Genomic DNA, 24626 nt, shown 5'->3' on the forward strand with positions numbered 1-24626 from the left:
TTTGCTCTCAACTTTGCTTTGCTTCCTCGCTTCAAACTTTGCCGCCGCCGTTGCTGCTTGCTAATAATCATGCTGCTCTAGCTTAGGATTAAAACAAAAGTATGGTCCGTCTAGACTCTAGAGCGAGACTGCTGGTGATAAGACTACCACGTCAGTGTTTTTTTTCTTCTGATTCAGACCATCTAACGTCCCTGTCGGATTTTGTAAACATGCCATGTTCTCCGGCTGCCATCAGAAGTTCAGAACCCTCATCAGCGTGCCCATGAGCAGTAGCTAGCTACTCGCGATCTCGCGCGGTGGAGCGACGTGACATTGTGATCTGGTCACCGATCCCCAGAGCCACATGTTCAGAGTTTTCCCCCTCAAAAAAGTTGGTAAAAAGTTGTTAATTTTATTACTGTATCACATTTCATTATTATTTAATTGTATTTAATGTTCCATGCATGTGTCTAAATATTCGATGTGATGAGAAAATTTTTTGGGAACTAAGACTACGCGTAGCGTGTACGTTCCTTACGAATTGTACCCTTGTGAAGGTTTATGTAGCCGGCCGAAGGTACGAATCTCACCTACAATCACTCTGTTCGTCAGCTCCAGCAACCTCCAGCCCAACAGTATTTTTTTCTCACACTACTCCAGCACCAGCTTCCTGCTACCATCCAACCAACATTATTTTTCTCTCATACCACTCCAGCCATTAGCTCCAATTCCAGCCCACCGATCAGAGTGAATGATTAGCAGAATCGATTTCTTGTGTGTGTGTTTTTCTTTTGGGAACGAAATCGATTTCAATTTGTTGGGACATCTCTGCACCCACACTGACACTGGCGCCTAGCTAGATCTGCGCGACTGTGCCTGTACGACACCGAGTGTATCACCTGGGGGTGTGTTTAGTTCCCACCAAATTTCCAAATTTTCCATTACATCCATCACATCTCATATCACATCGAAACATTAAATATAGCAAATAATTCATGCATGGAGTACTAAATGTAGTTAAATAAAAAAACTAATTGCATAGTTTTGATGTACGTTGCGAGACGAATCTTTTGAGCCTAGTTAGGTCATGGTAGGACAATATTTACCACAAATAAACGAAAAGTGCTACAGTGTGCTACAGAGACTGATGTGACTTTTTCTCCCACTTTTCACCTCATCTAAACACAGCCGGGGTGTGTTTTGATCCGTAAAATAGTGGTAAAAAGGGCCACATCGGACAATGTAGTACACTGTAGCATTTTTCGTTTATATGTGGTAATTATTGTCCTACCATGACCTAACTAGGCTCAAAAGATTCGTCTCGTCGTGTACATCAAAACTATGCAATTATTTTTTATTTATCTACATTTAATACTCCATACATGAGGTAAAAAAATTGATGTGATAGATAAATAGTGAAGTTTGGAGAGAAAAATTTTGGAAGTGAACACAGCCCTGCATGTGCTCCGCCGCTCCGGTATGGCAGCGTCAGAGACGCTGGCACGCTGCTGGTCCATGCATCCACCTAGCTAGTTGTGCGCGTCGTCGTACGAGAGAGACCGGTCCGAAGCCAAGGACGACGGATCTCGCATTGGCGTACCAAGCCCTGTTTGGTTTAGAGTACCACACGGCGAGTTCAGCAGGAACAGAGTTTGCTGCCTCCACTAATGCAGCTAAGCCCGTGTTTAGTTACGAAATTCAAAATTTCAAAAAAAAATTCCGGCACCTGCATGGAGACTTAAATCTAGACGAAATAAAAAACGCATTACGACTGCTGTCTGTAAATGGCGAGACGAATCTAACTAGGCTGTAATCAGACGCTAAATTGCTACAGTAATGCTACAGTAAACACTCTCTAATGACGGATTAATTAGGATCATTAGATTCGTCTTGCGATTTACAGACGAGTTCTGTAATTATTTTTGTGATTAGTCTATGTTTAGTACTTTAAATGTAGAAAGATGCCTTTTCAAAAATTTTATGGAGCACAACTAAACACCCCCTAACTCAGCTGGGATGAATGGAGAAGGAACCTCTTTAGAGCATCTCCAAGAGATGAGGTAAATTCACTTGGCTAGGCAACTTTGGATTAGCAGTGGTAAAAAATCCAATCCAACAGACTTTGTTTTCTTCCTCCCTCGCTGTCCCGCTCGCCACATCCTCCTCTCTGCTCGCTTCTTTTGCCTCGCCCCATCGCCTCGCTATCTTCTGCGCGCCCTGCTCCCGCGAAATCCGGCGTCCTCCCGCGTGCCGTGTGCCCCAGCTTCCTCGGCGCCCCGCCCGCGGCGGCGTCGAGCTCTGCCCGGGGCGGAGGAGGGCCGCGGCCGCGGCGTCAAGCTCCGCTCGCGGGCGGAGGTGGGCCGCGCCAGTGGCGGACGAGGGCCGAGCCCGCGGCGTCGAGCTCCGCTCGCGGGCGGAGGAGGGCCGCGCCGGTGGCAGAGGAGGGCCGAACCCGCGGCGTCGAGCTAGCTCCGCCCACGTTGGAGGAGGGCCGAACCCGGCGGAGGAAGGCCGTGCCCGCGGCGTCGAGCTCCTCTAGCGAGAGGAGGGGGCCGCGCCGGCGGCGGAGGAGGGCCGAGCCCGCGGTGGAGGAGGAAGAGGAGCTCGGCGGCGGCGGCGGCGGCGATGCAATGCGTAGGGAGTCCGGGTCGGCGAGCGGAGGCCGGCGCGGAGGGTGGGGTAGCCGCGGAGGCCAGCGCGCAGAGGTGGGGAGGAAGAAGATAAGCATGACACTGACATGCGGGACCCACCGGCACAGTAATATTTTGAGAGTCTGTTGGTTTAGCCCTCAATTTTACAAGCTTTATATTTTTGTGCCTAGCCTCCAACTCTTCACTTTTAGCTAGTATTATAGCTGAACACTTGGAGATGCTCTTATGGTTGATCAAAAAGATATCAAGAGGTGCCGCTACTAATAATAATTATAATAGGAGAGGTGCTAGCTGTGCCAATTTTTGGTACGTGACGTGCCTTTTTGAATAGGAAGGTACCGAAATCCAAATTTTTATTTCCTTTTTTGAGTGGGAGTTATAATTTCTGTTGAGAAGGCTTTAAAAAAGCGCCACTGGACTAGGCAGCTGCCCTGAAACACTAACTTGTACTACTACGTATTTAAATTTTAGAAGGCAATTATTGCTGTGTTTTTTTAACGAGGATTTGTAATGGAATAGGAATAAAGCCTCACTAAAGCCAGCTAAACCAATGCTTTTCTTTGCTTTCATGTTTTCCTCTTTTTACTCTTTAGTTTGGGATGATTCTGGGATATATTTGAAAAATTTGTGCAAACAGTACCCATGGATTGAAAGTTTGAAACGGCTCTAGTGGTTTGTTGATCCCGTAACACGATTTTGCAGACACCACCACAACTTTGGTGCATCCTCTACCTCGCTCACTTTCCTTTAGAGCATCTCCAAGAGCTCTGGTATCTTTGGTAAGTTGGCTAAAAAAAGAAAAAAGATAAAAAAACTCATTCAACAGCTCTTGTATCTACCTCGTCTTTTATCCTTATCTCGTATTCAAGGGGGACCGCTTGGTAAAGATGCCTAGTCCATCGGCTCTTGTATCCCGCCCGCATGGCCCCACCCCACCTTCCAACCCGTCCGTCGCCTTCCACGTGCTGCCGCCGCCGGCTTCGGCAGACGAAGCCCCGCGCGCCATGTCCGACTACCTCTGCCTCATGGATGCGCCACTGCGTGACTTCCTCCGCTCGCTCCCGGCGGTCCCCACGCTCGTGCTCGACATGTTCTGCGCCGGGTCGCTGGACGTCGCCGCCGAGCTCGACCTACCGGCCTACTTCTTCGCCTCCGGCACCAGCTTCCTCGTCGTCTTCCTCAGCCTGCCCCTCACAATGGCCGGCATGGACAGCGGAGTTTTGCGGAGCTCGAGGACGCGCCTTTCCGTATCCCTGTTGCTCCTCCCTTCAAACCTACAGATTTTCCCCAAGTTATCCTGGATAGCGACGAGGCCACCATCACGCCCCACACGGTGGCCTCGGAGATGCGTAGATTGGGAAAGATCCGTGGTCTCTAGACTTTCACGAGCAATTGGGGCCGGCTCAAACTGAGGAATCGCAGGGGATTGGAGCTCGTTAGCGACGGAGCGAGAGGAGAGGAGAGGAGGTGGGGAAGAAGATAAGAAAATGAGTATATGGAGAGTGCAGATTTAAAGAGTCTGTTGGTTTATCTATGCTATAGGAGGTTTTCTATTTTTTTACAAAGCTTGTAAAACTTTAAATTTAGATAAGATTATACAAGAGCTCTTGAAGATACTCTTAAACCTGTCGCTGCTCCCCAAAGACTCCAACACACTAGAAGATACACTAATCTCATCGGAGACAGAGACAAAGCTCCTGCACGTGGATTTGTGATGTTGCCAAAAATTCGAGAGATGGCAAATTCAAATCACTCAAGCGACATTTAGCTTTATTTTAACTAAAAACATTTCCACTTGACATTTGACACATTTTTTTTTCTATTCACGATACCGAGGAGAGTTTCTCCTTTCCGACAACAAAAAGGCACGGTGAGGGAAACAAATATAACTCAGGGGCCATTCTGAAGCAATACGGAAAAGGCAGGGACTAAATCCCAAAATCAGCCACCGCAAGACACGGGTTCTTCTTTTACTGCTCCCTGTCGTTTGAACTCGGCGGGGCGCTGCTCTAGACGCGCAAGCGCCAGTCTCCGGGCAGGCACGCGGCGACACCGGCAGCCGTCTCCATTAACGCACACTCTCCGCTCCTCCACGCCGGGAAAGGTTCGGGCGCGCCGCCGGCCGGCCATTAACGCTGCCGCGACGAGCGCAGAGAAGAGATGGGCGGCGCCGGCGGAGGAGCAGCCGCGGCCGGCGGCACGAGGTCGCTGGACCAGACGCCGACGTGGGCCGTCACCGCCGTCTGCGCCGTCATCGTGGCCGCATCCATCCTGCTGGAGGGCCTCCTCCACCACCTCGGCCAGGTACATACGCCGGTGCTTCCGTTAATTCCCCATCGATCCCCTCTCTAGCGGGATTCTCGTCCTTCCCCGCTCCGGCCGCTTGTTCCCGTTGTCGTTGAATATAATTTGATTTTTTTTCTTTTGAGGAGGAAGATAATTTGATTTGCGGCGAGCCTTTTTAAAAGTTTTAATTAATCCGCTCCTCCTCCTCCTCCTCCTCCTCTGCTGCGTGTTGGATGGAGCCGCTGATTTTGTTTTTTCTTGGGTGCTCAAGTTGCTCAGCAAGAGGCGGAAGAAGGCGTTGCTCGACGCCCTGGAGAAGGTTAAATCCGGTAAGCAGTTGCGTCCCTTTCTGCCAGTTCGAACCACCATCCGTAGCACACTCCCGCCGTCCACAGGCGAGGACGAATCTGACGCGGTTTCGAGTTCGGCATGCTCAGAGCTGATGACCCTGGGGTTCATATCGCTGCTGCTCACCGTGACGGGGAGGTACATCTCGCGCATCTGCATCCCGGAGGGCGCCGCCAACACCATGCTGCCCTGCCGCCTGTCCGGCCACTCGGAGGCTAGGGAGCCCGAGGGCCATGGCCGACGGCACCTGTCTGAAGATCCGAGCTACTTTTTTTCATGCCCCAAAGTGAGTGGCGACTAATTAAGGTGCAGTAGTAGTTTACTTTGTGGCGTGGCAGGTTTCGTCTCGTTAGAATCTTGAGTGCCCGGTTTTCAGGGTAAAGAAATACAGCTCTTGTCCTTATGTTTTGGGTTTATCTGTGGAGGGGTGCCAGGCCATTTCGATCTGTCTGCTCGCCTGCGCTAATCCAAATGACATGGCAGGGCATGGTGTCGCTTGTTTCAGCCGACGGGATGCATCAGCTGCATATTTTCGTGTTCTTCTTGGCAGTCTTCCATGTCACATTCAGTTTCTTTACAATGTCCCTAGGTAGAGCAAAGGTATGGTCGTTTCTCACGCAGTTCCCTCCCCCCACATCAGTCATGAACAAAAGTTGCAATCTTGCAGTCATTCTGATTTTTTTTTTCAACGCAGACGCGAATATGGAAGGTGTGGGAAAAGGAAACGTGCTTACCAACCTATGAATTCCAATATGGTATAACATGCAGTTGTAAACTGCTATATTCCTATGCGAAAATTATATCATTCACATAATTGATTAGATTAGTTGTCACAGCCCTGAAAAAAAAAAGGAAAAAGAAAATAAAAATCCCGCGCGGGCCCCACCTGTCAGCCGCCTCCTCTCTCCCTCTCTCTGTTTCCAGCGCGCCGCCCGCACGCGTCGCCCGCCGGCGTCCATCCTCGGCTTCCGCGCCACGTGCCGTTCATCGTCGCGTGCCGTGCCGCCCTTCACTCCTTCCCTCGCCCTTCTCCTTATCCGCGCACGACCGGTCACGATCCCCGCAAACCCTAGCCCCGTTCCCCACCTCCATTGCCGCCGCCCGAGCTCCTCGTCGCCGCGATTCGCCGCCTCGGTGAGCCCCCTCGCCAATTCCTCGTGGGAGTGGCATCCTCTCCCTCGCCTCCTCCGATTCTACCCCTAACCCGGCCCCTCCCCCTCCCCTGCAGGGCCACCGCCGCTCGCCTTCGCCCGCCGCCGCCCCTGTCCGCCGCGCCGCTAGCCCGCTGCCGCTCTCCGCCCGTGCTCTTGCCGGTGAGGTTCGCCGCCGTCCCCTCCGCCCCGTGCGCGCCTCCCCTGCCTTGTTTCGGCTCCGCTTCGCGCCGCCGCCACGCACCGCCGCCGCTCGCCGTCGCCGCGCGCGACGCGCGCACGCGCACGCGCGACACGCGCGATGCCCTGGACGCGCCCCGCCGCGGGTCAAGGCCCCGGGGTGGCCTTGACTCGGCCTGGTGGGCCGCTGGTCTGTGGGCCCGGCTTGTCAGCCGCTGGGCTGGCCGGCTGGGGTGTGTCTAGCGATTTTGGTTAGAATTTCTTTAGGTTTCTTTTGGCAGCAATCTTGCAAAATCCATAGAAAATCATGTGTAGCTCCAAAAATTGTGAGACTTGTTTTGTTAGATTCTTCTAGCTTAGATCTACTCAAGAAAAATATTGTTTTGCATGTTACCTTGTTGTAGATTTATCTATAGATTTATCTTGCAAAAGTGAGTTTATTGCTTAGATGTTTGTGTACTGCTGGAAAAATGCCAAACCAAATTTTGTTAGACTCCTTGTGAGGTGTAGTTTCCAGTGGTGCAGCTTTTTCACATGCTTCCTTGCTGTTGGTTAGGGTTTCATTTCGATTTCGTGCTTGCTGTCCAAAATGTTGTTTAATATAGAACTTTGGCCAGGAAAGTGATAAAATGGCAAAACCAGTTTTGTTAGCTTTGTTTTCATGCCTAGTTTCTAAGATAATTTTCTTGGATTTGTTTAGTTTAGTTTGCATTCCTTTTCTGATTTATCTTGTTTTGATTAGCTGAAAATTGTTCTATTTATGGTTATTTATAGGAAAATGCTTTTGCTGCAAAACCAATTTTCATGAGTCCTTTGCATAGTCCTCTGCATGTTTATTTTATTTCATGGTTTATGCTGGTTGTTTGGTTCATTCTTTAATTCATGCATTGCATTCATGCATTTTAGTGACCGGACCGTCGGAGAACGAACCCGTGGAACCAGCCGAGTCCGTGGAGCCTGAACCTGGAGTCCCGTTCGTGGTCGAGTCGGAAGTGAACCCAGGCAAGCAGCTAAGCATTTTCCTTGCACCTATTTAATCTGATTTAGTTAGCTATCTCACCGGGTACTGTTGGGTTATATATTATCTATGTATTGCATTCTTGTACCTACTTTGATGCACTAGCCATCCTTGAATTGTTTAACCATGTCCTTGCCACATGTTAGTCAGCTATTAACTTAATTTGACTAGATGCTTAGTTTTGCTTTGAATACTTGTATAACTTGCAAGAAAGGATTGGGTTAGAGTATCACATTTACCATCCATCCTTGATCGCACTTGAGAAGCTGGGATAAGTGGAGTGTAGTAGCGAGGTTCGAGCGGAATGGTAGGGCCTAGAGAATGAAGTCACATGGGCATAGTCCGCTTGGATCGATTAAGGACCGAGTGGATGCCATCGGCCTTGAGCACCTTTCCGTGCTACCACATATCCAATATAATGGAACGGATGAGCCAATTACCTTCTTTGACTTGATCATTGATGTGCAGTCCTAGCTATGTGGCTACAGGCTATGCAGAGAGGCTTAGAGTGTCCCCAGGTGGACTTATGTGTAGGAAAGTTTAGAGATGTCCCTGGTGGAACTAAGTCTCTACTCGTAAGCTAGGTGTGAGGTTCAATGATCGAGCCTTGTTGGGAACGGTTGACGTGAGTACCCCCTTGCCCGGCGTGATCGGTTGGGTGAGTCGCATGGTCCTCGTGTCGTGTGGGTAAAGTAGTACACCCTTGCAAGGTTATAACCAATTCGAATTGCCGCGCTCTCGGATATGAGCAAGCTCTTGGTTCGCCGAATTCCTCTTAGAGAGTTTCGGTATTGTTGGTTTTGGAATCATGTCTTGTTAATGATCTATTGTTTAGTATGTTACTCTCTTAATCAACTAAAATTCTGGGGGTTGGGCAAGATTAATTAAATTTGCTAGGTGATAGTCTAGGCAGCTTATGCTTATGCAATAAGTACTTAAACTTAAAGCTTCTCCTTGAGCCTTTGCATGATCCTTGTTTATTTAATCGCGTAAGTCTTGCGGAGTACCTTTTGTACTCAGGGTGCTTTCTAAACCTAGTTGCAGGTGAGCCAGAAGTGGTGTTCGGCCATTTCTACCCCGCTGATCCTAATGCGGGGGAAGAGTAGGCTGTTGCTGCTGTGGTGATGTCCTTGAGCAAGGCATCATCATCTTAAGTAAGTTTTATCGTAGCTGAGCTTCGGGAGAGCATGTACTTTCAATAAGCTCTAAATCTCTGTTTAATATGACTCGCGTGAGCCCAAGGCTTGTAAAGTGAAGCTTGAAACCCACCTATATTGAACTTGTAATATTAAGTCTCGAACTCTGGTTTTATATAACTGCTCTTTGTGGATTGTTGGCTATGTATTCGATTGTATACGGTATGTGCATATGCTGATTCTGGGCGTATGTTGGAGCACATACCGGGACTACCGGATTTGGTATTATTGTGAATGAATGACGTGTCGGTTATTCGTGTCTCTAGATGTGGGATAACACGTGGCACGCTCTACGGCAAGCACGTGTTAACTCTCATCTGGGTGATAATGACCGGCGGTTCGTTTAAAATAGTATCAAATTGGGCGGTTCTCACAACGGGTATCAGAGCCGAGTTTCCATGAAGTGAACCAAAAATTGGCTTAGTGGGTTGAGAGTCAAATAAAATTTGATCACTTGCACTAAGATTTACTTTGGTTAAAAACTTGAACTTAAGGCTGATTGCTATCCTTCTTCCTTCGTTTTAGAGCTACTTCTTCCTTATTGCTTCACTTGTTTAATTAAGATATGCTTAACCTCTCTTGTCTGAATGAGTAGCGGGGGCGTAGGAAACCCTTTCACCTGCTGTAAACCTTTTGAGCCTTTTATCGGGGTTGAGAAAGTTAGAATCACCCATTCTCCTAAGTGCTAGTAGGAGGGTTGTAGCGCTACTGGACAATGCGGTTGTTTCGGGTCGTAAGTGAGTGCTAGAACGTTAAGGCGTGCTCGCGATGTGAGGAGACGTCATGTGCACTCATACCTCGCATGCATGCATACTTTCTTTTGGTTTTCAAATCTGCATCTATCTAATCTAGTGTGTCGAGATCTAGATTCCGTTGAACTCGTTCTTGCTAATCTTAGTGGGCCAAATCTATCCTTTCTCTTAGATATGTTGTTCCGGTGTTGATCGTGTGTTAGATTTTTATCTACACATTATCTTTCCACCCTACCTTTGAGTATCATTCTCTATCTTTCATTCCTGACCGCTAACCGTTTTGTTTATTAATAGGATGGTGTTGCGTTCAGGAAATGAAAGGGATGGTGCCAGTGGTTCGGGTGGCAATAACCACCGCAACAACGAGGATCCCCTTCCTAATCCTCCAGTTCACCCAAACCTCGCGGACGTCCTGGCCCGACAAACTGAACTCATGGCACACCTAGTCAATCAGTTGGGCAATGCCGGCAATAATGGTCCAAGAGCTGAGCCTCAAGTGAACAGGTTCGGGGATTTCTTCCGCACCAATCCTCCCATCTTCCGTGGCTCCAAAGATCCTCTTGATGCGGATTTCTGGCTCAATGTTATTGAAGAAAAGCTTGGTCTTATTGAGTGTGAGCCTCATGAGAAGGTACTCTTTGCTGCTCATCAACTTCATGATGCCCCTGGGGCTTGGTGGCGGAATTTCAAGGCATCTCACCCTGCCAACTACCGCTTCACATGGGAGGAGTTCCGCACAGCTTTTCGCTCCTTCCATATTCCCAAGGGTATCATGGACATCAAGAAGAAGGAGTTTCTGAATCTCACTCAAGGAGGTCGTGATGTGATGGCCTATGTCAATGCCTTCAACACTCTCTCCCAATATGCACCTGAAGAAGTGGCCACCGATGCCAAGAAGCAAGAACGCTTGTACGATGGGCTCTCTGCTGAGTTGCAAGACAAGCTCTCCACTACCAAGTTTGAGGACTTCAATGACTTGGTGAATATCGCTATCAGAGCGGAGCATAAGATGAAGAATCTTGAGGCAAAGAACAAGCGTCCTGCTCCTACCTCAGTGAGCGGTAGCTCCTCGCGTCCACGTCTGGGGCCTTCTCCTTTTCCACCTCGGGCGCCGGGTGCTCAAGCTCCACGTCCTATGTGGATTGTGCGTCACCCTCAACCTCCTCAAGGACAAGCTCCTAGGCCGGTCAGTGCTTATTGGAACAACCCAGGTGTGACCGCAAAGGGTCCGTGCTTCAATTGTGGTGGCTTAGGCCACATCTCTAGGGACTGCCCCTCTCCGAGGCGTGGTGGTGCCTTCAATGCACCCAGGCCTAACACTCCTCTGCCTCAAGCACAGCGGCAAGAAGCTAAGCCACAACAAGCTCCTAAACGTGGCCGTCTCAACTACACCACCGCTGAAGAAATTCCGGAGAACGCTGAAGTCCTCGTGGGTACGCTCCTAACCAATTCCCACCCTGCTATGGTTCTTTTTGATTCTGGAGCAACTTTTTCTTTCATCAACAAGAAATTTATGCTGCATAACAAGCTTGAGATGCAAAACCTACAAGTGTCATACCATATAGAATCACCGGGTGGGGAAATCATTGCCAAACACTTTGCTAGTGAGGTTCCAATTCTCATTGGGGGAGTTACCTTTCGAGCCAATTTTCTCATTCTAGACAAGCTGGAGTTAGATGTGATTCTTGGGATGAATTGGTTGAGTAAGCATGACGGAGTTATCAAATGTGGGCCCCGCACCGTTGATCTTTTGCACCCTTCTGGGAGTAGAGTTCTACTCTCTCTTGCCAAGATGGAATCTTGTTTATATGCCTTGGCGAGTACCATAGCCACGGCGTTGGAAAATATTTCTGTGGTTTGTGAGTATCCGGATGTCTTTCCAGAAGAATTACCGGGTATGCCTCCTGATCGTGAGGTGGAGTTCGTCATAGAGCTCAAGCCCGGAACTGCTCCTATCTCTAGACAGCCTTACCGAATGCCTCCCAATGAGTTGAAAGAATTGAAGAAACAACTCAAGACTTTATTGGACAAGGGTTTTATTCGTCCGAGCTCCTCTCCTTGGGGATGCCCGGCTCTTTTTGTGAAGAAGAAAGATGATAGTTTGCGGATGTGTGTTGATTACCGTCCGTTAAACGAAGTTACTGTAAAGAACAAATATCCTCTTCCACGGATTGATATCTTGTTTGATCAACTCTTTGGAGCTCGTTATTTTTCTAAGATTGATTTAAGGTTGGGTTATCATCAAATCAAGATTCGAATTGAAGATATTCCAAAAACAGCCTTCTCTACTAGATATGGTCTTTATGAGTTCACTGTCATGTCTTTCGGCCTCACCAATGCACCGGCTTATTTCATGTATCTGATGAATAGCATCTTCATGGAGGAACTTGATGTCTTTGTGATCATCTTTATTGATGATATTCTCATTTATTCCAAGACCAAAGAAGATCATGCTCGTCATATTCATATCGTTCTCCAAAAGCTTAGAGAGCATCATCTTTATGCCAAGTTTAGCAAATGTGAGTTTTGGCTTGAAGAAGTATCTTTTCTTGGTCATATCCTCTCCAAGGATGGTATTGCTGTAGATCCTAGTAAGGTGCAAGATGTTCTGGATTGGAAGCAACCACAGAATGTCCATGAGGTTCGGAGTTTTCTCGGACTTGCGGGATATTACCGCCGGTTCATAGAGAACTTTTCAAAAATTGCGAAGCCTATGACCGAGTTACTGAAGAATGGGGTCAAGTTTGAGTGGTCCCCAGCCTGTGAAGAAGCCTTTCAAACCTTTAAGGATCGCCTCACTACTGCTCCAGTTCTTGCTCAGCCAGATATTTCCAAGAGTTTCGATGTTTATTGCGATGCTTCTCGCATCGGTCTTGGTTGTGTTCTTATGCAAGAAGGCCGAGTAGTGGCCTATGCTTCTCGTCAACTCAAGCGGCATGAAGAAAATTATCCTACCCACGATTTAGAGCTTGCGGCTGTTGTCCATGCTCTAAAGATATGGCGTCATTATCTGCTTGGTAATCATTGCAATATTTATACTGATCACAAAAGCCTCAAGTATATTTTCACTCAATCTGATCTTAATATGAGGCAACGTCGATGGCTTGAGTTAATCAAGGATTATGACATTGAAGTGCACTATCATCCCGGTAAGGCGAATGTCGTCGCCGATGCACTAAGCCGAAAGGCTCAATGTAACTGCTTGACCATAGCTTCTCCTGTGCATACTCTCTGTGATGATCTTCGGAAACTCGGAATTTCTATGGTCAAAGAAGGTTATCTTGCTACTCTTACAGTCAGATCTGATCTTTATGATCAAATTAAGGAAGTTCAAAAGAAGAATAAGGGTATGGTTCGAATTCGGGAGTTAATGAATGAGGGCAAAGCTCGGTGTTTCTCTACGGATGATCAAGGAGTTATATTCTTTGGGAAGCGAATTGTGGTGCCAAAGGATTATAAGCTCAGGCGAATTATCCTTGATGAAGCCCACAGTTCTCAATTTTCCATTCACCCAGGTAGTACAAAAATGTATCAAGATCTCAAGCAAAGATTTTGGTGGACTCGCATGAAGCGAGAAATTGCTCGGTATGTCTCTGAGTGCGATGTTTGCCAAAGGGTTAAAGCCGAGCATCTTAAACCAGCTGGTACTCTTCAGCCCTTACCTATCCCATCATGGAAATGGGAAGAAATTGGAATGGATTTTATCACCGGGTTACCCAGGTCTTCTCAAGGATATGATTCTATATGGGTAATCGTTGATCGTCTAACAAAGTCGGCTCATTTCTTTCCAGTAAAGACTACGTATCATGTCAAGCAATATGCGGAGTTATATCTCACTCGCATTGTCTGTCTGCATGGTATTCCTAAGAAAATTGTCTCTGACCGCGGTCCTCAGTTTGTTGCTCATTTTTGGAGAAGTCTTCATGAAGCCATGGGAACTGATCTCACCTACAGTACTGCTTATCATCCTCAAACCGACGGTCAAGCCGAGAGAGTCAATCAAGTCTTAAAAGACATGCTGCGAGCCTGTGCTCTAATCTATGAGAAGAAATGGGTTACTTGCTTGCCATTTGCAGAATTCTCCTACAACAATAGTTATCAAGCAAGTATCAAGATGTCTCCTTTTGAAGCCCTTTATGGAAGGCGGTGCAGAACTCCGATCAATTGGTCCGAATCGGGAGAAAGGCCTTTCTATGGTCCAGATTTGGTGAAAGATGCTGAGGATCAAGTCAGGATTATTCGTGAGAATCTTCGCATTGCTCAATCTCGTCAGAAGACTTATGCTGATCGTCGTCGCCGAGAACTCCATCTCAAGATTGGAGATTATGTCTATCTCAAGGTATCTCCATTTAAGGGCACTCGCCGATTTCAAGTCAGAGGAAAGTTAGCGCCACGCTATGTCGGACCTTTTCGAATCATCAAGAAAGTTGGAGCAGTGGCCTATCAATTGGAACTTCCTCAATCACTCTCCGCAGTGCACAATGTCTTTCATATCTCTCAATTGAAGCAGTGTCATCGTGTTCCAGCTGACGCCGTCGACCTTGAGTCACTTGATCTTCAACCGGGTCTTACCTACGAGGAACACCCAATTGCCATTCTTGATCGAGATGAAAGAAAGGTGAAGCGTAACATGTTAAAGTTTGTAAAGGTTCAATGGAGCAATCATACCGAAGATGAAGCCACTTGGGAGCGTGAAGATCGATTACGTCAAGAATACCCGGAATTCTTTTCCGATGAGTAAGTTTTCTCCCTACCACCCCCACTTTCTTGATGAAGCTCAGTTTCCCAGATATTGTTATATGTGTACACAATCACCATCAAGAAAACCCTAGGAATGTCTCACACCACATCATCCCTGCCTTTGTGCATCATCTCTTAGATGTTTATCTTGTCTAGGTGATTATGGCCTCAACCAAGTCCGAATTTTATCCTTCCCCTCTTGTCTACCTAAATCTCGGGACGAGATTTTTTTAAGGGGGGAGAGTTGTCACAGCCCTGAAAAAAAAAGGAAAAAGAAAATAAAAATCCCGCGCGGGCCCCACCTGTCAGCCGCCTCCTCTCTCCCTCTCTCTGTTTCCAGCGCGCCGCCCGCACGCGTCGCCCGCCGGCGTCCATCCTCGGCTTCCGCGCCACGTGCCGTTCATCGTCGCGTGCCGTGCCGCCCTTCACTCCTTCCCTCGCCCTTCTCCTTATCCGCGCACGACCGGTCACGATCCCCGCAAACCCTAGCCCCGTTCCCCACCTCCATTGCCGCCGCCCGAGCTCCTCGTCGCCGCGATTCGCCGCCTCGGTGAGCCCCCTCGCCAATTCCTCGTGGGAGTGGCATCCTCTCCCTCGCCTCCTCCGATTCTACCCCTAACCCGGCCCCTCCCCCTCCCCTGCAGGGCCACCGCCGCTCGCCTTCGCCCGCCGCCGCCCCTGTCCGCCGCGCCGCTAGCCCGCTGCCGCTCTCCGCCCGTGCTCTTGCCGGTGAGGTTCGCCGCCGTCCCCTCCGCCCCGTGCGCGCCTCCCCTGCCTTGTTTCAGCTCCGCTTCGCGCCGCCGCCACGCACCGCCGCCGCTCGCCGTCGCCGCGCGCGACGCGTGCGCGCGCACGCGCGACACGCGCGATGCCCTGGACGCGCCCCGCCGCGGGTCAAGGCCCCGGGGTGGCCTTGACTCGGCCTGGTGGGCCGCTGGTCTGTGGGCCCGGCTTGTCAGCCGCTGGGCTGGCCGGCTGGGGTGTGTCTAGCGATTTTGGTTAGAATTTCTTTAGGTTTCTTTTGGCAGCAATCTTGCAAAATCCATAGAAAATCATGTGTAGCTCCAAAAATTGTGAGACTTGTTTTGTTAGATTCTTCTAGCTTAGATCTACTCAAGAAAAATATTGTTTTGCATGTTACCTTGTTGTAGATTTATCTATAGATTTATCTTGCAAAAGTGAGTTTATTGCTTAGATGTTTGTGTACTGCTGGAAAAATGCCAAACCAAATTTTGTTAGACTCCTTGTGAGGTGTAGTTTCCAGTGGTGCAGCTTTTTCACATGCTTCCTTGCTGTTGGTTAGGGTTTCATTTCGATTTCGTGCTTGCTGTCCAAAATGTTGTTTAATATAGAACTTTGGCCAGGAAAGTGATAAAATGGCAAAACCAGTTTTGTTAGCTTTGTTTTCATGCCTAGTTTCTAAGATAATTTTCTTGGATTTGTTTAGTTTAGTTTGCATTCCTTTTCTGATTTATCTTGTTTTGATTAGCTGAAAATTGTTCTATTTATGGTTATTTATAGGAAAATGCTTTTGCTGCAAAACCAATTTTCATGAGTCCTTTGCATAGTCCTCTGCATGTTTATTTTATTTCATGGTTTATGCTGGTTGTTTGGTTCATTCTTTAATTCATGCATTGCATTCATGCATTTTAGTGACCGGACCGTCGGAGAACGAACCCGTGGAACCAGCCGAGTCCGTGGAGCCTGAACCTGGAGTCCCGTTCGTGGTCGAGTCGGAAGTGAACCCAGGCAAGCAGCTAAGCATTTTCCTTGCACCTATTTAATCTGATTTAGTTAGCTATCTCACCGGGTACTGTTGGGTTATATATTATCTATGTATTGCATTCTTGTACCTACTTTGATGCACTAGCCATCCTTGAATTGTTTAACCATGTCCTTGCCACATGTTAGTCAGCTATTAACTTAATTTGACTAGATGCTTAGTTTTGCTTTGAATACTTGTATAACTTGCAAGAAAGGATTGGGTTAGAGTATCACATTTACCATCCATCCTTGATCGCACTTGAGAAGCTGGGATAAGTGGAGTGTAGTAGCGAGGTTCGAGCGGAATGGTAGGGCCTAGAGAATGAAGTCACATGGGCATAGTCCGCTTGGATCGATTAAGGACCGAGTGGATGCCATCGGCCTTGAGCACCTTTCCGTGCTACCACATATCCAATATAATGGAACAGATGAGCCAATTACCTTCTTTGACTTGATCATTGATGTGCAGTCCTAGCTACGTGGCTACAGGCTATGCAGAGAGGCTTAGAGTGTCCCCAGGTGGACTTATGTGTAGGAAAGTTTAGAGATGTCCCTGGTGGAACTAAGTCTCTACTCGTAAGCTAGGTGTGAGGTTCAATGATCGAGCCTTGTTGGGAACGGTTGACGTGAGTACCCCCTTGCCCGGCGTGATCGGTTGGGTGAGTCGCATGGTCCTCGTGTCGTGTGGGTAAAGTAGTACACCCTTGCAAGGTTATAACCAATTCGAATTGCCACGCTCTCGGATATGAGCAAGCTCTTGGTTCGCCGAATTCCTCTTAGAGAGTTTCGGTATTGTTGGTTTTGGAATCATGTCTTGTTAATGATCTATTGTTTAGTATGTTACTCTCTTAATCAACTAAAATTCTGGGGGTTGGGCAAGATTAATTAAATTTGCTAGGTGATAGTCTAGGCAGCTTATGCTTATGCAATAAGTACTTAAACTTAAAGCTTCTCCTTGAGCCTTTGCATGATCCTTGTTTATTTAATCGCGTAAGTCTTGCGGAGTACCTTTTGTACTCAGGGTGCTTTCTAAACCTAGTTGCAGGTGAGCCAGAAGTGGTGTTCGGCCATTTCTACCCCGCTGATCCTAATGCGGGGGAAGAGTAGGCTGTTGCTGCTGTGGTGATGTCCTTGAGCAAGGCATCATCATCTTAAGTAAGTTTTATCGTAGCTGAGCTTCGGGAGAGCATGTACTTTCAATAAGCTCTAAATCTCTGTTTAATATGACTCGCGTGAGCCCAAGGCTTGTAAAGTGAAGCTTGAAACCCACCTATATTGAACTTGTAATATTAAGTCTCGAACTCTGGTTTTATATAACTGCTCTTTGTGGATTGTTGGCTATGTATTCGATTGTATACGGTATGTGCATATGCTGATTCTGGGCGTATGTTGGAGCACATACCGGGACTACCGGATTTGGTATTATTGTGAATGAATGACGTGTCGGTTATTCGTGTCTCTAGATGTGGGATAACACGTGGCACGCTCTACGGCAAGCACGTGTTAACTCTCATCTGGGTGATAATGACCGGCGGTTCGTTTAAAATAGTATCAAATTGGGCGGTTCTCACATTTTTACTCTATGCTGGTTTGGTCCATCCATTTTATTTGAATTTTGTTGTCATATTAAACTTTTGCAGATCCCTCAAAGTTCAGGCTTACTCATCAAACATCCTTTGTGAGGCAACATGCAAGTTGTTGGAGCAAAAGCACGATCCTGCTCTATGTTGTAAGTTGTTTCATGGCTCCTTTGTATGGCTGCATTTGTTCACTTTACTTCATATTGATTGTTTTCTCTGGTTAATATGCACAAACGGTTTAACAGTAACAAATATTGAATGTCAATGGTATTTAGTCCAACAGATGAGTTATTTCCAGTTGAACCAAAAGGTTTTATAATAAAGTCAAAATGTGCATCCAACACGGGAATAAAATGATCTGACTAAAGTTCAGCTTCTTAAATATATGTGTATTATGTGCCCAGAGATGTATTTAATTCCTTGGTATGCTTGTACTTGATGTAAATTGTAGGTGAGCTTCTTTAGACAGTTCTTTAGATCTGTTCGGAGGACAGACTACCTTACTTTGAGGCATGGATTCATTGCTGTAAGTAGCATCTGATTTTGAGTTATTTCCTGCTATCGGATCCAGCTTCTGACAAATGTTTGTATAGGCTCATTTATCTCCGGGGACCAAGTTCAATTTTCGGAAGTACATCAAGAGGTCATTGGAGGATGATTTCAAAACAGTTGTTGGCATTAGGTAAGGAAGTCTGATAATCTCGCTCGTTTAGTTATACCTACATAATTCACATAAAGTATACCATCTGGATTAGAAAATACAATTCAGGCATTTCTAAGTGGCTCTTTCATTTCATTGATAGATGACAGTATTATTCCCAAAATGAGTTAATGATAGGTATTGTTTTCTTTGTTCATGTTTTTAATCAAAGAATTATTATAACATTCACAGTTATAGAACTTTGTAGAGTTTGTAAACATAACATCCAAATTATTCTGCATGTTTCTTTTTTTTTATGGCTTCTCAGTTTCTTTCATCTGTCTAGTAACGCCATGACTCATTTTCAACATCAATTATTTGTTCAGTCCACCTTTATGGGCCTCTGCTCTGGCTGTCATGCTCGTCAATGTTCATGGTATGTCATTATCTAATTTCCTAAACTCCCATATTCTCAGAAAATTACACACCGCCAAATTATATGTTGTAATTCTTGTAGCATGCCTATACTGGTAGCATTCTTTGCTTTGAAAGTAACTTGGATTGCACCTAAATAAGATCCAACAGACCAACTCTCTGGTTGTACTTCATGTGCTATTTGGCTTGATGGTTTCTAGGCCACCATAGAATTCTAGAGGTCCGTTATTAATTTCTTTTTGGTTTGATTATTCTCTTGCCAGGATGGCACAACTTGTTCTGGTTCTCAACAATTCCCCTTGTGGTAAGTGCTTAGAGTGTCTGTTTATTGTCTTTTTGATGGTAAAGGGTTTTGTATGGCTGGTGCTAACAGCAATTTCCTATATGTAGCTGATTCTAGCAGCTGGAACAAAGCTGCAGGCAATAATTGCTATGATGGCCATTGAAATTACAGAGAGGCATACAGTTATTCAGGGCATGCCAGTGGTAAAACTGAGTGATGATCATTTCTGGTTTGGGAAGCCTCGTCTGGTTCTCCATCTCATTCATTTCGCATCATTCCAGGTCAGTAAAGGCCAGAAAGCCAGAAAAGTACCTCATCGACAACCATGCTAACTTGAACATAAAGCTTTTGGACAAACAAATGCATGGTATTCTCAACCTTGGTTGTGCATATTATTCAAATGAAAAAAAACTGTTATAACAAAAAAAAATCTGAACAAACATATGCATGGCCTTCTCAACCTTAGTTGTGTGCACTAATCAAATGAAAAAGGCTGAGATAGCGGAAAGCAGAGAACACTTGATTCCACCATAATGACTTTTATCTCCGGTTGATTTTTTCAACAATTAAATTGAATTCAACAGTGATGGTAGTTTTTTTAGAAAAAAATGAAATCTTGCAAATAGTTCTGATGCTTTTATCTTACAGCTTTTTTTTGCGAAGGATCTAACAGCTGTTCTTTCTTCTTGCAGAATGCATTTGAGATTACATATTTCTTTTGGATTTGGGTAAGATTATTTTTGAGATTTGGGAGCATTTTTTGTGGCACAGTTGTAGTATGTGTCAAGACTTTGCTGATAATAAACCTCTGTGCAGTACGAATTTGGGCTGAGGTCCTGCTTCCACGACAACTTTGAGCTTATTATTGCAAGAGTCTGCCTTGGGTAAATTTCAGATGCTTTTACTTGCTGTTTCATTGTTCAGAAATTTCTACTTCTTATTAACCATTTCTACCTTTCTATTCCCCTTTTTACAGGGCTGTCGTCCAATTTACGTGCAGCTATGTCACCCTTCCACTCTACGCCCTTGTATCTCAGGTGAACTGTGAACACACATTCAATCACCAGCAAACTTTATTAATAAATAAATCAATCACCAGCCAGCATTTTTGTCAGAGCGATAACTGAATTACTTCACTGCACGGACCTTAGTAGCATTCAGAACTCAGAAGAGCTGCCAAACTCTCGAGCCTGAGCTAGTATGTCACATGCATTTATCCCTGGTAAGACTAACTGGGGAGAGGTTTGTTTTCCAGATGGGGTCGCAAATGAAGACAACGATTTTCGACGAGCAGACAGCCAAGGCCCTGAAGAAGTGGCACAAGGCAGTGGTGAAGAAGAAGCACAACAAGGAGTCGCCAGATGACCCTTCCGAGGCCCAGAGCGCGGACACACCAGCAGGAGGGACGGAGGCGAGCGATGAGTGGCGCCGGCCGCACGAGGTGCCGGTCCGTCACCTCCACCGCTACAAGACCATCGCGCACGTCGGCGGCGCGAGGAGCCCGCTGTCGGACTCGGACTACAGCGACACGGACGACGCCGAGCCGGTGTCGTCGTCGCAGACCAGGCACCTGATACCGCCGGCGAAGCAGCGGAGCCTCGACACCGGGCGTAAGGAGGTGCGCGTCGACGTTGTGGAGACGGCGGCGGCGGCGGCGCGCGACGGCCACCAGGGCAGCTTCTCGTTCCCGAGGCTGTCTCCTCGCCATGTGCAGGACAAGTGAGCTGAACGAGCAGCCTGCTAGTGCTTAGTAGTAGTAGTAGTACAGTTGATGCTAACCTATATGAGAGAGTTTGCTTTAGATGATAGTACTATAGATTATTAGTAGTAATAGACTAATAGTAAACTAGTATAATTCATCAGCTTTGTAGTATAGCTGCCTGCTGTAAGTGATGTCTGGAATCTGGATTGATGACTGAAAATGTTTGTTTTTTGGGGGCTAATAATTCAGGTGTAAGGAGTCTAGAGCCCGGTATATTCGTTGATTTACTTGGACGCTAAGTGATTTCATGGAACTGGAACGCAGAGTAAAATCCATGGAGAGCCTTCACTTGGAGGGGACGTTTTGCTGCACGCCTGCCCCTTGCTTCAAACTGACTAGTAATGAATAATGATCGATATGCAAACAGAACAGAGGAGCTGAGAATTGAGAAAGCTAGGGTGATAACAGTAGTATCTTAACAGTGATGAGGACTACTGTTCGCTGATGCTAACTTTACACAGCAACTTCAACTAAAAATTGTAGTACTGTACCTTTTTATTTTAAAAAAAGGTACTGCAACTTGGGCCGTCACTCTGTATGTAACCTCTGGCCTGTCGTATTTTGGGCCAAATTGTTTTCTCTAATGGGCCTAAACCTGCGTGATAACTAGCCCAATTTGGGTCGCACCGCTGACTCCTATGGCCGCCTGGCCGGAGATCCCGTCCCCTTTCCCTTCCCTTGCCGCTCCAAATGCTATGCGCCTTCCCGCCTTGCTCGCCGACCAGCGCCGCCTCCGCCGCGTCCTCTCCTCCTCCTCCAGCCCCACGCTCGCGACGCTCACTCGCCTCCACGCCCTCCTCATCGTCTCCTCCTCCAACCATCTCCTCGCGTCGCTCGCCGCCGCCTACGCCCGCGCCGGCGCGCTCGACGCCGCGGAGTCCACCCTCGCGACCTCCCCCGCCTCCCCATCCTCAATAGCCGCCTGGAACGCGCTCCTCGCCGCGCACTCTCGGGGCGGCTCCCATCGCACCGCGCTCCGCGTCTTCCGCGCCCTCCCGCCCGCCGCGCGCCCCGACAGCACCACCTTCACGCTCGCGCTCTCCGCGTGCGCGCGCCTCGGGGATCTCGCCGCCGCGGAAAGCATCAAGGGCCGCGCGTTCGAGGCCGGTTACAGCAAGGACGTGTTCGTCTGCTCGGCGCTGCTCCACCTCTACTCGAGATGCGGTGCCATGGGGGACGCTGTCAGGGTGTTCGACGGAATGCCGAGGAGGGACCGTGTTTCGTGGAGCACGATGGTTGCTGGGTTCGTGAGCGCCGGGAGGCCGGTGGATGCGCTTGGTATGTACAGGAGGATGCGGGAGGACGGCGTGGAGGGGGACGGGGTGGTCATGGTTGGGGTTATACAAGCTTGCGCAGCAACAGGGGATGCCCAAACGGGGGCCTCAGTTCATGGGTACATACTGCGGCATGGTATGAGGATGGATGTTGTTGCGACGACGAGCCTTGTGGACATGTACGCCAAGAATGGGAAGTTTGATGTGGCACGCCGAGTGTTTAGAATGATGCCGTACAGGAATGCTGTTTCATGGAGCGCGCTGATTTCTGGGTTTGTGCAGAACAGTCATGCAGATGAGGCACTTGATTTGTACAGAGAGTTGTCAACTTCCGGGCTTCAGCCTGATTCAGGGGCACATGTTAGTGCACTCCTAGCTTGCGCTGATATGGGACTCCTGAAGCTAGGGAAGTCTATACATGGCTTCATCTTGAGGAGGCTTGAGCTTCACTGTATTTTGGGTACTTCAATTCTTGACATGTACTCCAAATGTGGCTCCCTGGAAAGTGCTGAAAAGCTTTTCGATAGGGTTTCCTCGAGAGACTTGGTTTTGTGGAATGCGATGATTGCATGCTGTGGCACTCATGGACGTGGTCATGATGCCCTTGCTCTCTTCCAAGAACTGAACAAAAATGGAATAAATCCTGATCATGCCACATTTGCTTCTCTTCTGTCAGCTCTAAGCCACTCTGGTCTTGTGGCGGAAGGGAAATTCTGGTTTGATCGCATGAGTAAGGAGTTTGGCATTGAACCTGCAGAAAAGCATTATGTATGTATAGTTGATCTCTTAGCACGTTCGGGTCTTGTGGAAGAAGCCAATGACCTGCTGGCATCAATGCAAACTGAACCGACCATTGCAATTTGGGTTGCTCTGCTTTCAGGTTGCTTGAATAACAAGAAGCTAGAGCTTGGAGAAAACATAGCAGAAAAGATCCTTGAGTCGCGACCTGAGGACATAGGTGTCCTTGCACTGGTATCAAATCTCTATGCCGCTGCAAAGAAGTGGGACAAGGTCAGGGAAGCCAGAAAGCTAATGAAGGATAGCGGCAGCAAGAAAGTACCTGGCTATAGCTTGGTAGAGGTCCATGGAATGCGCCACATGTTCGTGATGGAAGACCAGAGCCATCCTCAGCATCAGGAGATCCTAAAAATGGTCGCGAAGCTTGATTCTGAGATGAGGAAGATGGGTTATGTTCTGAGAACAGAATTTGTGTACCATGACCTCGAGGAAGGAGTGAAGGAGCAGCTTCTCAGCTACCATAGCGAGCGGCTGGCCATCGCCTTTGGTTTGTTGAACACCAGCCCTGGAACGAGGCTCGTGATCATCAAGAACCTCAGGGTCTGTGGCAATTGCCATGATGCGATCAAGTATATCTCAAAGATTGTCGACCGGGAGATTGTTGTCCGAGATGCGAAGCGTTTCCACCATTTCAAAGACGGGGCCTGTTCTTGTAGAGATTACTGGTGATTATGTCTGACTGTTGAGGCACGCCTGTGTGTAGCTTGGGCAGTTCAGTCACCTAGTGTTGATATTTGGTCCAGTTGGCTGCAGAGAACTGGCAGAATGCATACCGGTTGTGTTCAAGTAAATTTGACCTCAAAATCCTTTGATGCAAAAAACAATAGTTCACCGCATCATCGTAGAAGAAAAAAAATGACGCTGAGAATATTCCAGTGCTTCAAAGTGCAACCGGAGTGCAAATGGAGCGGCTTATAAATTAGGGCAGACTAGTAGGGGAGAGCTCTCTTCTGGTTTTGTTTCTAAAGGTGTTCCTGCCTGGCAGCTTCAGATCTTGATCGTGAACATGATCTGTTAATTTAATATAAGCTCTCCCTTTTCTTGAAAAGAAACAACAGTTCGCTGAACCTGGTGCTGATCCTTGTTTAGTTGGCTGAAAGAAGTTTACTCCAGTCAACTAAAGTCCTATAAACATCAACTCAAACAATCCTTCATGGTTGCCATGTCTGTCTCATTCCCTCTTCCATCATTCACTTACCTAACCCGAGAATCTGCGGCCAGGAGTACCACGGGGGCAACGGATTCCTTCATCCTGTCCGGCCTGTATTGGAAAGCCAAACGAAACATCTTGGAACTGACGACAAGTGAAGCAACCGTTGAGATGCACGCGGCCTCTTCTGCTTTCCCCCCGCCCAGCTTCCGTCCAGCACTGAAAGCCTGTGGGAACCCGCAAGCTGCAACACAAACACCATGCTCTTCTCCACTGTGAAGGATCAAGAGGGGCAGTCAATCATAAATTCATAATCCATTCTGTAGCAGCGCGCCCTCTGAAGTTTCTTGAACATTAAGAAACCGTGCTATATATGTTCAAAACAGGGATTACATTCGCATCGAACACAAATCAAATCTGCCAAGTTTGTGTGTCAAAGGAAGATTTCACGAGTACCCCCTTCTTAAGTTCTTATAGTCTACCATCTCCACGACAAGGAAAACAAGGCTCCATCATTCAACACTCTTCACAAAGCCCGCTGTTCTGTCTGGGCAATGTATCTGCCCCGGCCCCAGGACTGGGAGTAGAACAATCATGGTGGCCAAGGATCGTGCCGATCAGCAAAGGTGAAGCGACCCC

The 24626-nt window shown here is 47.6% G+C and overlaps 2 protein-coding genes across 2 annotated transcripts; both read left to right on the forward strand.

Annotated features, from left to right (window-relative positions):
* Positions 1 to 4599: 4599 nt before the first annotated feature.
* Positions 4600 to 20978, forward strand: LOC120651828 (MLO-like protein 9). Its single transcript, XM_039929466.1, has 15 exons — positions 4600 to 4934; positions 5188 to 5245; positions 5354 to 5550; positions 5748 to 5864; positions 5959 to 6019; positions 17706 to 17794; positions 18097 to 18171; positions 18239 to 18327; positions 18672 to 18721; positions 18984 to 19024; positions 19111 to 19284; positions 19696 to 19731; positions 19820 to 19887; positions 19980 to 20040; positions 20259 to 20978. Exons 1-15 carry the CDS (start codon positions 4791 to 4793, stop codon positions 20724 to 20726), a joined length of 1728 nt encoding a protein of 575 aa, XP_039785400.1. The 5' UTR covers positions 4600 to 4790; the 3' UTR covers positions 20727 to 20978.
* Positions 20979 to 21409: 431 nt separating this feature from the next.
* On the forward strand, positions 21410 to 23998 carry LOC120651829 (putative pentatricopeptide repeat-containing protein At3g25060, mitochondrial). Its single transcript, XM_039929467.1, has one exon. It carries the CDS (start codon positions 21461 to 21463, stop codon positions 23504 to 23506), a length of 2046 nt encoding a protein of 681 aa, XP_039785401.1. The 5' UTR covers positions 21410 to 21460; the 3' UTR covers positions 23507 to 23998.
* Positions 23999 to 24626: the final 628 nt, after the last annotated feature.

The sequence above is a fragment of the Panicum virgatum genome, chromosome 9K (assembly GCF_016808335.1).
Source record: "Panicum virgatum strain AP13 chromosome 9K, P.virgatum_v5, whole genome shotgun sequence".
Taxonomy (NCBI): domain Eukaryota; kingdom Viridiplantae; phylum Streptophyta; class Magnoliopsida; order Poales; family Poaceae; genus Panicum; species Panicum virgatum.